The sequence below is a fragment of the Lithobates pipiens genome, unplaced genomic scaffold (genome assembly GCF_037356315.1).
Source record: "Lithobates pipiens isolate NorthernLeopardFrog02 unplaced genomic scaffold, aLitPip1_a1.2 Scaffold_18, whole genome shotgun sequence".
NCBI lineage: Eukaryota > Metazoa > Chordata > Amphibia > Anura > Ranidae > Lithobates > Lithobates pipiens.
Genome location: NW_027507758.1, coordinates 251,966,790 through 251,985,685, shown reverse-complemented (window position 1 = coordinate 251,985,685; position 18,896 = coordinate 251,966,790). Strand labels below are relative to the sequence as shown.

General features: G+C 40.5%; 1 protein-coding gene across 9 annotated transcripts in view; it reads right to left on the bottom strand.

The window, feature by feature from the left end:
• MAP7 (microtubule associated protein 7) overlaps positions 1-18,896 on the bottom strand; it is a 336,970-nt gene that overhangs the window by 104,775 nt on the left and 213,299 nt on the right. For all 9 annotated transcript variants that reach the window (XM_077486793.1, XM_077486789.1, XM_077486791.1 and 6 more), the window contains exons 2-3: positions 17,006-17,089; positions 1,324-1,401 (exon numbers count right to left, since the gene is read on the bottom strand). In XM_077486793.1, coding sequence (XP_077342919.1) covers positions 1,324-1,401; positions 17,006-17,089 — 162 coding nt within the window. The remainder of the gene's footprint in view (positions 1-1,323; positions 1,402-17,005; positions 17,090-18,896) is intronic.

Below are 18,896 nucleotides of genomic sequence, written 5' to 3'. Positions count from 1 at the left end.
ACAAAACCTAAATACACCACTGGGCGGAGGTTCACCTTTCAGCAGCACTGAAATGGTTTAGATCAAAGCATATTCATGTGTTAGAATGGCCCAGTCAATGTCCAGACCTAAATCCAATTAAGAATCTGTGGCAAGACTTGAAAATTGCTGTTTACAGACGCTTTCCACCCAATCTGTCAGAGCTTGAGCTATTTTGCTAAGATGAATGGGCAAAAATGTCACTCGCTAGTTGTGCAAAGCTGGTAGAGACATATCCAAAAAGACTTGCAGCTGTTATTGCAGTGAAAAGTGGTTCTACAAAGTATTGACTAAAAAAGGGGAATGAATACAAATGCACACCACACTTTTCACATATTTATTTGTAAAACATTTTGAAATGAATTTATCATTTTCCTTCCACTTCACAATTATGTGCCACTTTGTGCTGGTCTATCACATAAAATACATTTACTTTTTTTGGTTGTAACATGACAAAATGTGGAAAAATTTGAAGGAGAATGAAACTTTTTCAAGGCGCTATAGAGGGGAGTTCAAGGTCAGAAAAAAATACAACATACACGAACAGTTGTGTTCATGAGGCCCTAAAGCTGAACTCCAGGCACCTATAAATGCACAAATTAAAGTAGCATGTAGTAGATGTAATCATTAATACATCATTAAAGAGGAACTCCATGTCGCTGCACACAGTAAGCTGTGCAGTGTTCCTCCACGTGTACTAGACACTTTTCATCTAAACCTGGAAATTAACAGTTGATCATATGCCACCTCAGCCATTCAGAAATGTATTTTTAGTATTGAATACAAGGCACTCTATAATTATTAACATTAGAGATTGTGACATCATCTGCCTGACTCTACACCTTGGCCACCGCTTTCCTACAACGTTTCTTTAGGAAATACCACGGTATGTTACAATGGGCAATCTAAGCAGACTGGCTATAGACAACAATTTTAAAGAATAGTAGGACCTTTTTATTTATTTTTTTATTTTGAGACTTGCATGGCATAAAATATAGTACCATGCCCTGAGATGCTGCTGAATTAATAGACCTCTGAAGGCATTTAAAGGGGAGGCTCTGTCTTAACTGCTGATACACTAATCACCTGTGGAAAGTTTGGCTACTGTAAGTTCAACTTTAAGGACACCACTCAAAATACACCTATTTATTTGTTTTTAACTTCACCATTACAGCATATTTTGCCACTTACATATTTTGAAGATTTCATGAGATATGGTATAAAGTGCAACTGCAATAAACAATGTACAATAGCTCCAGTATGGAGCCTATTCTGAAGAAAGAAATTTATGCAAAAGAAACATACCCATGACTTTCTCCTGTTCCTCTCGACGCTCACGTGCAAGTCTTTGTCTCTCATCGACCTTCAAGACAAGATGAGGTTCTGGAAAAAGCATGGAAAGCAAATATCTGTCAGCTAAGTTCTAGCATAGTACCTGCAGATGAAGTGCATACGATTTCAGTTGATGGCCTCTGCCCTTGGAAAAATCAACATTTCTGCACATACAGCCTTTACATAGCTATTTCTGTCTAGCATCCTTTTGTAAGACTCGTGATCTCTAGATATACAATATTCAGCCAATTCAAATTGAACACATATTTCATTATATAGTTTTACTTTAGAAAAGTATACAGTGTCAACCTTTATTTTTAATCTCAAATAATTTAATGATATTATTGTTTCTACCTATCAAAGGTTTGACAAGCAATGTTATATGCATGGCTAGTTAAACAGTACTTGCTTATTTTGAAATAGATGATCCCTTTCTTGAGCCAGTCATGGCAAAAAGCACAAATCACAAATATCTTCTCCCAACTGAATGTGCGCAACAGAAAACAGTGGCAACAAGTCTTGTACAACTCTGGGCAAATAATAGTAGGCGGCAAGTCACAGACAACTCTTGTTCTTTATTATAATGTATGTGTTCTAGTTCAGCACAAGGGTTCATCATAATATAAATATAGATTGCCCAACTTGTTCAAAACTGTAGGATGATATATCCTTGAGGGACATTCCCTATCCTGTCACTGTACACATATTAGAAGGAAAAGTTGCAACACTGATACAATCAAGCCCAATATAAGTGGAACTTTTTTGCAATCTTATGCCCAGTACACACGATCAGATTTTCCACCAACAAATGTTGGATGTGAGCTTATTGGTGGAAAGTCCGACCGTGTGCATGCTCCATTGAACATTTGCTGTTGGACTTGCCGCCAACAAATGTTGGCTAGCAGGTTCTCAAATTTTCCGCCAACAAATCTTTGTTTTCGGACTTTCCGATCGTGTGTACACAAGTCCGTCGGACAAAAGTCCACGCATGCTCGGAATCAAGTACGATCCAGAAGCGCTCGGTTTTGTAAAACTAGCGTTCGTAATGGAGACATTACATACTTCTTGTACGTCACTACGTTCGTAATTTGTGGCCAACATTTGTGTGACCGTGTGTATGCAAGACAAGTTGGAGCCAACATCCTTCTAACAAAAATCCACGGTTTTGTTGTCGGAAAGTCAGATCGTGTGTACGGGGCATTACACTCATCATATATGTTACAATCTGACTATGCAATCTCTGTACCATCAACAATAGGTCTGGCAAAACTATGAGAATCTATTTATACTAATTACATTTTATCCAATCAGGTATACATACAGTGATGTGCCAAAGTTTTAGGCAGGTGTGAAAAAATGCTGTAAATTAAGAATGCTTTTGGAAATAGAAGTATTAATAGTTTATTTTTACCAATTAACAAAATAGAAAATAAATGAACATAAGAGAAATCCAAATCAAATCAATATTTGGCGTGACCACCCCTTGCCTTCAAAACAGCATCAATTCTCCTATGTTTTTGTGCACAGTTGAGTCGCTTAGCCTTGTTTACCTGTCCTATGCATGAAAACATAGGAACGGAAGAGCAGAAAAATGGCAGCAGGTGCTCTGGACTGAGGAGTCAAAATTTGAAATACTTGGCTGTAAAAGGCTGGAGAGCAATATAATAATGAGTGTCTGCAGACAACAGTGAGGCATGGTGGAGGCTCCTTGAAAGTTTTGGGCTGCATTTCTGCAAATGGATTTGGAGATTTGGTCAGGTTCAATGGTTTCCTCAATGATCAATGAGAAATACAGGCAAATACTCATCCATCATGACATACCATCAGGGAGGTGTGTAATTGCCCCCAAATGTATTCTGCAGCAAGACAACAACCCCAAACATACAGCCAATGTCATTAACTACGTAAGCTATGGAAGGTTTACCCCCCCCCCCTTTTTATTTTTTGCAATACGGCACTTTATTTTATTTTTTTTAAATCAAAAAAGGAACTTTATTGAGAAATCAATAAAACAGAGAAATAATACAGAATTCCATATCGATACACATTATGCCAAAACACCTTTCATTTAGTATACAGCACCCTCAGAACATAATCACATTTCAACTGCATACTATTCAGTTGCAACAATGGAATACATTCATTCACAGAGTAGCTGAAACAACCAAGGCCCCCGGCTGGAGGATCCAGCCCTTTTGCCACCGCAGCAAAGTTACATGAATAAGCGGTCCATAATCAGGTCTACAGGGGCTAAACCAGGAACAGCTAGCCAAGATGCCCAAATTTGTTCGAATTTTGTTGCGCTGCCCCTGTGTTGGTAGATAAATTTTTCGAACCTCATAGTGTTGCCCATTTGCGTCAACCACTCCTTCACAGTGGGGGGGATCTGTCTATTTTAAGTTCCTCAAAACTGATTTCCTGGCCTGGAAAAGCTAGTCTAGAGGTCTCCTCCACCGGGACTTCATCTATAATTCCCAACAGGCATAGCTTAGGGTGTTCTACAAGATGAATCTGAAATACACAATTAATAATCCACATCATCTCCTTCCAACATATGTGCAGTTTGGGGCACCTCCACAACATATGGATTAAGTTGCCATGATCCCTGATGCAACTAGTGCAAGATGGATCATCACGCACCCCCATTCTAGCCAGCTGGTGTATAGTGGACACGTAAAAGCACATACAATTGGGATAACCTTTGGGCCACATTCTCAGAAAACCCAGGGGAACTGCTGCAAAAGCATCCACCCATTGGTCTTCTTCATATGCTCCAACATCTCTTTCCCATCTGGATATCACTGCTGTGGTGCTGTCAGAAAGGGGCTTATTGAGCAACATGGAGTAGCTGCATGAGATAAACCCCTTGTAAGAGGTCACCTCATGCATGTAATTGAAAATTGGTGTGGGACTCTGCGTCGTTTCCATTTGGGCCTTAATGGAATGCTGAAGCTGGTAATAATAAAATTGCATGAATGAGGGGAGTGAAAATTCTAGTTATAAAGCATGGAAGGGGCGTATGTGCCATCCCTAAATATTTGAGTCATAAGAGTGATCCAATATTGTTTCCATTTTGTGCTATACTGTAGTTTCCCCAACTCCACGTACTGCTTATTCCCCCAAATTGGGCTGAACATAGTGCATTCCTCAACTTGTTGCACTGCCCTGACCTTATTCCATACTTTCTGTATCAAATTGTAAGTGGGGTACAATTAATTTGATTTAGCAAACTGCAATGCTTCCAGACCCTCTGCAACCTCCTCCCCATAGCAATACGGAGAAGTTGCGTAGTTAGGTCTATCAAGTTCAATACCGGATCTTTATCTGGGCCTAGAACTCTGGCTGTGTGTTGTAACTGCAAGGCCAGCTAATAGAGCCATGGGTTTGGAAGAGCCAACCCGCCTGCCTCCTTGGGTCGATTTAACTGTTCCAGTTTCACCCTGGAAGTTGAATTGTGTCAGATGGGAGACCAGAAGATTGAATTAATGATGCGACACTGCTTCAGTGGAACAACCATCGGAGAGTTGTGGAGTATGTATAGGATCTGTGGCATTAGGATCATTTTCATCAAGTTTATTCTTTATTTTCGATCAGGACCACACCTTGACCCAGTCTTGGCAACGGTTCAGCAGCGGGGACAGGTTCAAGGTGATATATTCCAGAGGGTGGGGCGTGACCTGTACACCTAAATACCTGAACTCAGAGGATACAGGGATATCAAAATTAGGGATATTGATTTCTTATTCAACATCATAAAAGGATGACTAGTAGTGTCCGAACCTTTGAATGACCCCCATGACCTCCCTCAGGGAAGATGACGTGTCTCCCAGTAGGAGCATGGTGCAATCTGCATACAGCATCAGTTTTTCATGCAGCTCTCCATACCGAAACCCCTGTACAACTGAATTTAGCACAAATACAGGCTGCCAATGGCTTCATAGCAAGAATAAATAGGCTAAAGTACAGAGATACGCTCCCTGACTCTGTGATTGCTGCCTTCGGGGAGCTATATAATTGAACCCATGCGATATATTCCTTCCCCAGTCCAAATTTGTGAAAGATAGCCCATAGATATGACCATTCAATACTATCGAAGGCCTTGTAGGCATCAAGAGAGAGCAAAGCTCTATCCCCCATTTCATCAGACCTGGACTGTATATTGATAAACAGCCTGCATAAATTTAAATCCATGGATTTCTGAAGCATAAATCCTGCTTGTTCGGAATGAATTATGGATCTGAAGAAGGGATATCAGTCTATAGGAGCCAGGGTCCATACAGGGCTTTAGAAGTAAGACTATAATGGCTTTAGTGATAGAGGGTGGGAGGTACCCATTTTTTTTGGCTTTGTTAAACAGTTTCGTCATGTTGCTTATACACCTCTGCAGGAACACCATCCTCCCCCGATGCTTTGGAGTTAGGAAACATCCCGGTTGCCGCTTGAAGCTCCTCAGAGGGGCATCTAGTTGTTGTCTTGCACTATTCGACAAAGTCGGTAGTTCCACTTCCCCAAGATATGGGTGTAAAGAATCCTCCGTGTAAGTTTGCCGAGTTCAGTATAAATCAGTAGTAGTAGTATCACACAAGCACTGACATAATTTCATCGGGTGCCTTCGTGACTACACCATTGGAAGTCTGTAGAGCTCCAATGAATGGGGATGTCCGCTGTGAGTGAGGTGACTGGTATGCTTCACAGAATGCTAGTTTGCTAAAAAAAAAATTCCGTTCTGCCGTAACAGGAGTGAAACCTCAGAAAGCATCCTTCGCTACCAGTCAAGCCTCCCTTCGGTCTTCTGTAGCACTGGAAATAAAAACAGAGCCTCCAGTTCATAAACTAAATGTTCTACCCCCTCCCTTTGTGAATTAGATGTCCCCTTAAAACATTTAATTTAATTTGGCAGTGATCCTGCCAAAAATCTTTAATTTTCTTCCCCATCTGGAATTGACCCGGGAAAAGATTAAGCCAAAAGGCATTCAGTTTCCACAGGGCCCTAGACAATGTCAAGGGGGGGCATACCTCAAGAGTGAGAACCAGTGGGGTATTGTCTCAAATCCCCCCCAAGTGCATATTTAATATCTGACAGCAATATCTGAGCTAAGGCATAGTTCTATGCGGGCTAATGATGAGTGGGATTTTGAAAATTGCCTTTCCCCAGGGTTTTTACTCCTCCATAGATCACACCACACCACTTCATCAACCAATGTTTTCAAGGCTGTGCTGCAAACGCCTCTACCCTGCACCACCGGGGGGTGCTTGTCTAAAAGGGGGTCTATGTAGCAATTGAAGTCACCCAGGATATACAACGGCACATCTTTACAGTCAACAAAGAGGACAAGGGGGCACTCTTTACGTCTAGAGGAAAAGAGATTTCATCTCCAAATACGGAAAGGTTTCTTTACAGTAAGAGCTGTGAAAATGTGGAATAGACTCCCTGCAGAGGTGGTTCTGGCCAGCTCAGTGGATTGCTTTAAGAAGGGCCTGGATTATTTCCTAAGTGTACATAATATAACTGGGTACTAACATTTATAGGTAAAGTTGATCCGGGGAAGATCCGATTGCCTCTTGGGGGATCAGGAAGGAATTTTTTCCCCTGCTTTAGCAAATTAGATCGTGCTCTGCTGTTTTTTTTTTTTTTTTGCCTTCCTCTGGATAGACTGTGGGTATAGAATTGGGTATATGGGATTGTATAATATTACTATTTTTTTTTTTTGTGGTTGAACTAGATGGACTTGTGTCTTTTTTCAACCTGACTAACTATGTAACATCTGGATGACCCAGTTGGTACTCCAGTACCACCCTCAACACCTGATGGTTATATGGGGGTAGAATATACACAAATGCAAGTACACATTTTAAGGAAAATAGGCAACAGAATAAAATTACATATCTCCTCTCCTCATCTACCACACAGTCAAGTGACCCGTGTATCAAAACACTCACCCCCCCTAGAAAAGGAGGTCGAGCGGAGAGATAGATCTTACCCACCCACCTATAATTCAGGCAAGACAATGAGTCAGGAGTGAGGCGAGTCTCCTGTAAAGCACAGATTGCAGAGAGATACTTGCACAGGGATATAAATACTATAGCCCGCTTGAGGGGGTCACCCAACACTCTAACATTCCAAGACACCACAAGTATTGTAGTCATCATCCCACATAAAAGATATGTACATCAGGGTATACATTAGGCATCACTTTGCATAGAGCACTGCGTTACTTTAACTGACAATTGCGCTGTTGTACGATGCTGTACCCAAATACATTTTATGTTATTTTTTTCCTACAAAAAGCTTTCTTTTGGTGGCAATTGATCACCTCTGCTGTTTTTATGTTTTGCGCTATAAACAAAAAAAAGCCTGACAATTTTGAAAAAAAAAAAAAATCAAATTTCTTCATAAATTTAGGTCAATATGTTTTCTGCTACATATTTTTGGTAAAAAATTCCAGTAAGCGTGTATTGATTGGTTGGTGTAAAAGTTATAGCGTCTACAATCTATGGGATAAATTTATGCAATTTAAATCTTTTTATTTACTAGTAATGGAGGCGATCAGTGATTTTTAGCAGGACTGCGACATTGCGGTGGACAAATCCGACAATTAGTGGCACTTTTAGGGGACCAGTGAAACCAATACAGTGATCAGTACTTAAAAAAAAAAAAAAACATGGTCACTGTACTAATGACACGGGCAAGGAAGGGGTTAACATTAGAGGTGATCAAAGGGTTAAATGTGCTCACAGGGAGTGCTGTCTAACTGTGGGGTGGGGGGTGCTTTCACTGAGAAGACAGATCCGTGTTCCTGCTTAGCAGAAACACAGGCTCTCTGTCTCCTCTACTAGAAGACCGACGTTCTGTCTCCCTTGGGAACGATCTGCGGGTCTGCTGATTAGCTCCTGCTGTGTCCAATCACAGCGGGAGCATACCGCAGACCCGGAAGATCGAAATCATGTACCTGAATGTGATTTCGCACCCATGAGCGACCGCCCCACAGTATATATACGTGGGGCAGTCAGCAAGAGGGTAAGAAACATCTTCAGCGTAAAGAAGAAGGAGTCCTGGAAGCAATGGTTTTGGCATCCACAGAGCCCTGATTTCAACATTGAGTCTGTCTCGGATGAAATGAAGAGACAGAAGGATTTTAGGCAGCATATATCCACAGAAGATCTGTGCTAATTTCCCAAAGATGTTTGGAACAACCTACCTGCCGAGTTCCTTCAAAAACTGTGTGCAAGTGTATGTAGAAGAATTGATGCTGGTTTGAGGGCAAGAGGCAGTCACACCAAATATTTATTTGATTTGGATTTCTCTTCTGTTCATTTACTTTCCATTTTGTTAATTGATAAAAAATAAACTATTAACACGTCTATTTCTGAAAGCATTCTTAATTTACAGCATTTTTTACACTTGCCTAAAACTTTTGCACAGTGCTGTATATATTATTCAATGAGGTATATACAGTGCATCCAGAAAGCATTCACAGCGCTTCACCTTGTCCAACTTTTGTTATGTTATAGCCTTATTCCAAAATGGATCAAATTCATTATTTTCGTCAAAATTCTACAGACAATATCCCATAATGACAACGTGAAAAGTTTGTTTGAAATCTTTGCAAATGTAATATAAATAAATAAATAATATAAATTAAGGATTTTCACTGCGCTTATGCTCTAAAAAGCAGCTGGCATAAATTGCTTATAACAGTGTTAACACAAAAATAAGAAATATGCAGCGCTAAGAGACACATAAAAAAAAAAAAAAAAAAAAAAAAAAAAGGTCATCAGATACTAGTGTGTACAACAGCACATAAGTTCATAAAGAGTCCATAAACTTTATTTGGTCATACACCTTTGGTGTACTCTAAACTACAGGTGAGTAATAGAAGCATCCACCAAACACCGACACCAGTTCTCCTACCCCAAAGTATGGACCACTATATTATAGATGGTCAAACAGGCATGACAGTAATCCACTGGCTTATGCTGGCCATACACCAGATGAAAAATTGCTCGTATGCATATATCGTCTAGATCGTGAGTCAAACCATATCCTTTATATAGATCAGCGATTCTCAACTAGGGTTCCTCCAGAGTTTGCTAGGGGTTCCTTCAGCATTGGGCAATTTCTGCCTCTCAGATAAGTTCCCACTGACACCACTGATCTTTTTAGCTATCTGTAAGGAGGTAATTCTTCCCAATAACCACAAGTGTAAGAACCATTCTTCCCACTGACCATCACATTAATACACCATGAGTCGTATATTTTTCATTTTTAGCAGGGGTTCCTCGAGACCAGAGAACTATTTCAAGGGTTCCTCTGTGTTGAAAAGGTTGAGAAAGGCTGATATAGATGTTTAGATCTGCATATTCTTACTATAAGTAATGGATGGTGTACGCCATCTGGCTACTATCTGCTCTGTGGCTTTAGAACATTGGGAGCATAGGAAGACCCATTGAAGATAAGACCTTTAGTTAAGGAAAAGGGGGGGGTGCAGTATAGAGAAGGGGGAAATGGGTAGGGGTGGGTATCTGTTCAACGCGAGCATGATGGACATGACATGGGAGTTGTCATGTCACTGGACTATATCGGTGTTCAATTCAAGAGTTTAGTAAAGTCTGTCCTTCATCAGAGAAAATGAACATATTCCTTAATGACCAAGTTTTGGAGTGTTTGTCTTGTTTGTGCTGGGCTGTGAGTACCAAGTCTTCCAGTGATTTAATATCTTCTACATTGCGCAACCACAATCCCACTGACGGAGGCATGTTTTGCTTCCATGTAGCTGGGATACACTACTTTGCGGCATTAAGCAAATGTCTGATCACAGATTTCTTGTACGACCATGCAGAAACTGCGGTTGCGTGCAGCAGAAAGAACCCGGGGTCCCTCTGAATTACGTGATCTGTCAGATTCTGAATGACTTTTTCAATTGTCATCCAGAATATATGTAGAAGTGTCCCTTTGTCTGTTTGACACCTCCAGCACATATCTGAAGTATTGGGGAAAAAATCTACGTAGTAACTGAGGTGTATACTACCACCTAGTAAAGATTTTATAATTTGTCGCCTGAATTTTTGTGCAGATAGATGACTTCAGGGAGAATTGGAGAATATTTTGGTTTTGTATGGCTGTGAAAGTACATTGTAAGTAATTTCCCCAGTTCTGCATGAACAGTAGCTCAGGTTGTTTTGCAGGGGTGTTGAGCAACTTGTATGTTTTGGAAAGTACCTGGGATAATGTACCTTCATCTCTACAATATTCCTCGAGTCGTCAGGTCACGTTTAAAATATGTAGGGTCTGGAATTGAGTGGATGAAGTGGTGTAGACGGATCGCTTTCCAAAATGGTAGCTGGAAACCCCCAGTGTCGCTTGTCAGTGATTGGATCAAGGCCCAGAGTTCTCCTTCTACGTAATGTAGTGTGCAATCTTTACCCTCAGTCCATAATGTGTCGTACTCCAAGAGATCCAGACCTGGTGCAAACGCTGGATTGCCCAGGATAAGGAACAGAGGGGAATGTTTGGAGGTCAAGGGTGTGGACTTTATTATTAGTGAGCCTATATATAGTGTGGTGCCTATGATCGGGTGTTTTCGTCATGTCTGGAGGGAGTCTTCCATAGCACCAGATTGCCCCTCTCAACGGTACCCCTGCCTGGGGGAGTTCTATTTGGCTTTTGGTGGCATTTGATCACCTCTGCGGTTTATTTTTTGCGCTACAAACAAAAAAAAGAGCAACAATTTTGAAAAAAAAAAAAAGCAATATTTTTTACTATAATATCCCCCAAAAATATATACATTTTTTTTCCTCAGTTTAGGCCGATATGTATTATTCTACATATTTTTTGTAAAAAATTTTTTTAAATTGAAATAACCGTATATTGATTGGTTTGCACAAAATGAACGGGAGCCCGAGATCTCTGTCTTGTCACTAGGCAGAACGTGGAAATGCCTTGTTTACAGCTCTCCATTCGCCTGCTTCGTGACACGATCACGGGACACTGGCGGACATTGAGTCTGCAGGTCCCGTGGGCACGGTCACAGAGCACGCTGTGGGTGTGCCCACAATGCCGCTTCTTAAAGGGGACGTACCTGTATGCCCATTTGTGCCAACGTATATCCTCGTGCACTGGTCGGCAAGAGGTTAAGAAGCTGAATGAGTAATGGTTCCTGTAATTGTTTTTGATCTTTTGACATCTGGCGTATTTTCTTGCCAGTAAATGCACCCAAGTAATCACATTCGTCCCTCTTCTGATTTAACACTTCAGATGCTTGTAGTAGAAAGTTGCTGTAGACTCTTGGGTGCAAAGACACCATCATGGAGAAGGTTGTCCATGTGCTTGAGAAGTATGGTGTGGAGCGAAAAAAGCACCAGCTGCGTAAGAGATGGTCTGACTTAGGGAGGACGCCCAGTTGCAAAAAATACATAGAATGATCAAAAAAAGGTATTTTAGATTATTTTCTGCCATTTTTGCTCTCAGCTAGGCATGCAATCCATCTAGTCTTCTCTGTAGTGTCTTCATCAATGCAAACTATATTCTTTAGCGCGCATGCTTCTGTAATTACATTATTATGTGCAAGAATACTGTACTGTGCTGCAGGAAAGGTGTTTTTTTTTTTTTTAAATATGTGTAAACTTCCATTTTAGCAGCATTTAAGAAATGTACACTTTTCAGGAATCTCTGTGCTTGAATTTTTAAAGGCCAATGTTTCATGATTTTCTATTATCCTAAACCTAGAAAGACACAAGAATGCACACTTTGATACCGCAACCACGACAACAGGAATGGATATCGTTCAGGTTGATGACACAGCTCCAGCTACTGCTATAGGACCAGATGATGATGCAGAACCATCCCAAACTATATCAGATGTTAAAGCAGACCAGGCCCAGCATTCCTCTGATAACATCACTAGGGTTGAAACAACTAATCGATTAATCGACAACTAATCGATTATGAAATTAATCGATTACTATTTTCATAATCGAATAATCGGCCACTAACATAATGGGGTTAACAAAAAAAACTAAAATGAACCTTTAGAGTACAAAAAGAGCAAATCGCTACTGTAAATATTACTTTCACTGTCCCATAGTAAAAAATGCACCCCTTACAGTAGCGATTATTTGCTCTTTTTGTACTAATTTTTTTTTTTAACCCCATTGTGTTACTAAACATCTCAGGCCTGGGTCACACCTCTGTTTTTTGGTGCTTTTTGCAGAAACGCACTACAGTTCATTTACATGGTTTCCTATGGGACATGTTCACATCCATGATTTTTTCAGCTGCTGCCTATTTGGAAAAGACAAGGGCTTTTTTTTTTAACGCAAAACGGTGCTATTTTGGTTTAATATACTTCAATGGAGAAGCTGCAGAAAAGCATGTAATAATGCGTTTTTGTGGCAATTTGTGTTTTTTTAATCTGCCCAACAACAAATTGGCCAAAAAAATATGTAAAAATGCAAAATTTATTTTTTTAGGTTATTAACCGATTATTCGATTAATCGAAACAACAATCGGCCAACTAATTCTGCAAAACGGAAATATATAGAAGAAAAAAGGGGAGGAGGAGGTCTCATGCATCAAAATAGGAGCAGACACGCATGGTGCAACACAGAAAAAAGGATTTTATTCCACATGAATTAGGATACTCACATTTAGAACACGTAAAACGAGCGTGTCATAAAATCATATGAACGAATAGTTTCCAACCCACTAGATGGCCACGGTCTGCGTAACAACGTGACACCAGATCTCAGGCTTCACCCTACGCATTTTGTCCAATAAGAGCATCGTCAGGGCGTGGCTGGCAATCGTCACTTTCTCTATATATAGGGAGAGGGCAGACTAAGACTGCCTACACCCTATTGAGTTCCAAGCCTCAGTTTAAACAGCCGGAAGCAGAAATAGTGTCATAACTGTATAAAAACATCCAAGCTAGAGCATATATGGCTAAACTAAATAGCGGACACTTTTCTGCGTTTATTTATAATTTTTATTATTTATGTGTCTATTTGGCTCGGTCTTTTTAGTTCAGCCTAGTTTCAGGAGCATATGTGCAGAGATTTTTGCATTTCTGTCCTTTGGTCTCCATTAACCACTTCAGCCACCAAAGGATTTGCCCCCTTAATGACCAGGCGACACAGTATCCAAAGAAATTTTTTACCCACAAATAGAGCTTTCTTTTGGTGGTATTTGATCACCCCTGCGGTTTTAAATTTTTTGAGCTATAAACAAAAGACCAACAAAAATTTTAAAAAATTTATATTTTTTTTACTTTCTGGTAGAATACATATCTAAAAAATAATATATAAAAAAAACAAAAATGTATTTATCAGCTTAGGCCGTTTTATATATTAATCTACATATTTTTGAAAAAAAATAAAAATAAAAAAACAATAAGCATATATTGAGTGCTTTGCACAAAAGATATTGCGCCTACAAAATACGGGATAGATTTAGGGACTATTTTTTTTTTTTTAATCGTTTTTACTGGCAATTTAGGCTATTTAGTTTAGCCATATCTGCTATAGCTTGGATGTTTTCATCCAGTTATGACGCCATTTCCATAATGGCAAAGGCTGTAAATACTTGTATGCTTTTGATTTTTTTGTTTTTAATAAATTGGAAAGATTTCAAACAAAATTCTTTTTTATTGTCATTATGAGGAATTGTTTGTACAATTTTGAGGAAAATAATTCAATCCATTTTGGAATAAGACTGTAACATAACAAAATTGGGAAAATGTGAAGCACTGTGAATACTTTCCAGATGCACTGTACTGTATATCAAACTGACCAAAAAGGAACTAAGAAAAACAATTTCCCTAAAAAGGATACAGGTAGCAATAAAAAAAAAACTGACATTGTAAAGCATCCCACTGTATGCAAAACTAAATAGGTTTTTATTAAGTTGACAAAAAGAACAGAGAGAGGGTGCACAGACCTTGTATATTAAAGAGGAAGTTAACTCTCCCACTCTGATGCTTCTTTTCATTTAGTCCATTATAATAAGTAATTATCAAAACTATAGCCAATGTAATCCAGCCCAAATCGCATATTACTTACTGTTAAAAGAAACTTGTTTCCAGGAGTAAGGCAGCGCCATCTTAACCACTTAAGGACCGCCTCACGCCGATGTACGTCGGCAGAATGGCACGGCTGGGCACAAGCACGTACCTATACGTTGCTTTTTAAGTGCCCAGCCGTGGGTCGGTAGCGCGCCGCCGGAGGCGCGCTCCCGACCCGGTCCTGTGCTCCGTGACCATGGCCGCAGAACCAGCGGACCCGGTCGCCACTGGTGTCCCACGATCAGGTCACAGAGCTGAGGAATGAGGAGAGGTCTGTGTAAACAAACCTCTCCCCGTGCTTCCCTTTTATAGGGACGGACGATCAGTGATGTCACATGCCAGGCCACGCCCCCCTACAATTAAACAAAAAACACATAACGTCATACATAACACTACACTGCCCCCTAGAGGTTAACTCCTTCACTGCCAGTGTCATTTACACAGGAATCAGTGCATTTAAATAGCATTGCTTGCTTATTAAATGACAATGGTCCCAAAAATGTGTCAAAAATGTCCCATGTGTCCGCCATAATGTCGCAGTCAGAATAAAAATCGCTGATCGCCGCTATTACTAGTAAAAAAAAAAAAAAAAAATTGATAAAAATGCTATAAAACTATCCCCTATTTTGTAAACGCTATAACTTTTGTGCAAGTCAATCAATAATCGCCAATTGCGATTTTTTTTTACCAAAAATATGTAGAAGAATACGTATCAGCCTAAACTGAGGAAAAAAAAAAAGGTTTTTATATACTTTTTTGGGGATATTTATTATAGCAAAAAGTAAAAAAATATAGAATTTTTTCAAAATTGTCGCTCTATTTTTGTTTATAGCACAAAAAATAAAAAACCACAGAGGTGATCAAATGCCACCAAAAGAAAGCTCTATTTGTGGGAAAAAAAGGACGCCAATTTTGTTTGGGAGCCAAGTGGCACGACCGCGCAATTGTCAGTTAAAGCGACGCAGTGCCGAATCGCAAAAAGGGGCTGAAAATGAAAATGAAAAATGAAAATGGCTGAAAATTGGTCCGGGGATTAAGCACTCATACACACTACAAACACTAAAGCCTCATACACACTACTAGTTTTTCTTCATTCAACCCAAAAAAAAAATGAAAGCTCAGGCTGGAGCCGCTGTACCAGCATTGGCTGAGAGCAGATCGGAGCTGGTCAGCAGACATTTTTCGGTCATTAACCTGCTTCTGTCAGACCAGCTGCCCTGCACATGGGCTGCCCGACATTCAGCCCGTGTGTGCTAGGCTTGAAATGGCTATAAACACAGATTCATGAAATTTGACCTGGGCACATATATCTGCAGGGTTTACTTATCTCTCTCCAAAGCCCTAAGTCCTGTGTCTTTCTGCTGCTTCGTTCCTCTGGAAATTTGTGTCGGGTGGGTGCTATAAATAGATTAGTAGAGTGCTGGTCTATCGGTCTATTCACAGCACAGCTCTGCTTTTTTCTTTCTTCCTATGTGGAGAGAGAGAGGGGGGGGGGGGTGCAGGTGTCTTTCCTCAAATCAGCTATGGTACTGTTTATGCCCAGACTCCCCCTCCTACTACTGAAAGAGGAAGTAAAAATTCTAACAGGATGTTCACTTTCTAAAGAATATAGAAAGCTGAAGACAGCAGATATCTATGTAAAACTTATGTAGGGAGATTTCAGTGATGGCCCGTACATTGTGGGCACACCCCCCCAACACCTCTGCTGCCCCCTTCCTATTCATGTGCCCGGCACCTTTCAGGAGGCCGGACACATGAAATACTATGGCGGGGATAGGCGGGGAGGCGTATTTTGATTGGATTGGAGCCAGAGGCTCTAATAGGCTTCAAAATCGGGTGGGCTCGGGGTGCAAAGCATTGCGTCCCAATCCCACCCTGTTGTGTGACACAGTGAAGGAATTTTCGCTATTTTCACATTAACATTAATCCCTGCCCATCAGGAGGCAAGTCAGTGAGACCTGTCTCCTGATTGGCCAAAGCATTAGGCAATCCTATGGGATGTGGTGTTTCTTTTTCTCGAAGGGACAGCCAGGGGATAACCCTGGCTGCATCTGAAGGCACAATGGATGTATATGATGGGTACAGTGGCTGTAATTGATGGCATAGTGGATGCATATGATGGCATAGTGGATGCATATGATGGCATAGTGGCTGTAACTGATGGCACAGTGGCTGTAATTGATGGCACAGTGGCTGTAATTGATGGCACAGTGGCTGTAATTGATGGCACAGTGGCTGTAATTGATGGCACAGTGGCTGCATATGATGGGCACAGTGGCTGCATATGATGGGCACAGTGGCTGCATATGATGGGCACAGTGGCTGCATATGATGGGCACAGTGGCTGCATATGATGTTTTTTCTAAGTATTTTTCAAAATCTTTAAGTTTGTTTGTGCTCCCTAAAAATTTTGAGCAACAGCCGCCACTGGGAAATTTGTTTCTTCTGTGTATCATCTAAGGCTGTTCACTTCACTGGGTACATGTGAGGGTTTCTATGCACTTATGTCTGTGTATCTTCTCTGATATCCGATTTGTTATCATACTTTTCTCTTCCACTAGAAAAAATTAATAATAAAAAAAAAAAACTCAATTTACCAGATTTTGATAAAGCATGGTCTTTTCTAGGATGACTCAACCCGGCCTTCTTCTCTTGGCTTTTACCATGAGGACTGTCAGAATCTGAAAAGCACAGAGGACATAAAAGTGTGAAAAATACATGAAATGTACAGTAAGCAACAGTCAACATCAAAAGTACACAAACTCTTATTAATCAATAGAAGAAATACACAGTGGGACAGAAGGTTTTTGTTTTTTTCCCATCACAGACATATGTAGAGTAGGCACCAGAAGGAGCCCTGTATTTCACCGCAATTGCTCACCTTTCCTGCTTAAAAATCAGCCACAGAAAGTGCATTGTTTGCAATGGGTCAGCGGACTCAGACATGATTTGTGAGCAAAAGCAGTAACGCTCCTGTACCAACGCAATCTATGTAACTGAGCCGGAGTATGTAACAAGGAACTATGGCTACCTACAGGTACAGTAGGTATACCATTACAAACTAAAGCGCATTTATAAAGTATTCAGACCCCCTTCATTGTGAATGTCCTATAGTGGCCCAGCCAGAGCCCTCATTTGCACCCTATTGAACATCTCTGGAGAGACCTGAAAATGACTGTCCACATCCAACCTGACTGAGCTTGACAGGATTTGCAAAGAATGGCAGAAAACCCACAATCCAGGTGTGCAAAGATCGTCGAGTCATACCCAAAAAGACTCGAGGCTGTAATCGCTGAAGCATTTTGGCAGCAAAGCACCATCTTTGTCCCATTGCGGAGATTTCTCTTTACTTCCTGTCCCATAGCCAAACAGGAAGTAAGAGGAATTTCCTACAAATTAAGGGAATTTTGTGAGGACCCCCAGGACACCAGAACTAGTGTCCCCATTAGTAAATATCCCCTCTATTACTTTTCTGGGGACAACCCAAAATTTGTGATTTTCTTTTACTTTCACTTTCAAGGATAATGGTAAACAGGACAAACAAGAGAGGGTGAATCTCCATAACGGGAGTACAAACAGCAATAAAAACTGACAGGTGTTCTAATCCCTCTCCACTATATCCAAAACTAAAAAAAAGTTTAGCCTTTAGTTATTCTTTAACCACTACAATACAGGGCACTTTCACCCCCTTCCTTCCCAGCCCAATTTTCAGCTTTCAGCGCTCTAGCGCTTTCAGTGACAATTGCGCGGTCATGCTACACTGTACCCAAATGAAATTGTTATCATTTTGTTCGCACAAATAGAGCTTTATTTTGGTGTTATTTATTCATGACTCTGTTTTTTTTTTTTTGCGATATAAGCACAAAAATAGCGGAAATTTGGAAAAAAAACAATATTTTCTTTTTTCTATTTGAAAAGAAATCCAATAAAATCAAATTTTGTCATAAATTTAAGCCAAAATGTATTCTGCTACATGTTTTTGGTAAAAAAAATTCCGTTAAGTGTATAATAATTGGTTTGTGTGATCACGGACATATGTACGCAAATGATCATGTACATATGTGTGCAGGTGATCACGTACATATGTGTGCAGATAATCATTGGGACATGTGATTTTAGTGGGACATATGTGGGGGACATGTTTTTATTATTAGGGACATGTGTTTTTATTATTTGGGGACATGTGTGTTATGGGGACATATGTGGGGACTGTGTTTGTACTGTGTGGTGTGTTGTGTGTTTACACTACACTGATGATCAGTGAGTAAAAAGCTGTAAAAAGCAGCCCATACTCACTGATCATCAGCCGGCTGCAGCGTTCTGCTCTCCTCTCCTCAGCGGTGACTTCCGTGTGAGGAGAGGAGAGCCGATTGCCTAGCAACCGGCTGTTTGTTTACATCACATGACGGCCGTGATTGGACACGGCCGTCATGTGATCAGGAGGGCCAATCACAGAGCCCTCCTGCCGATCTGAGATGTGCCGTGTCC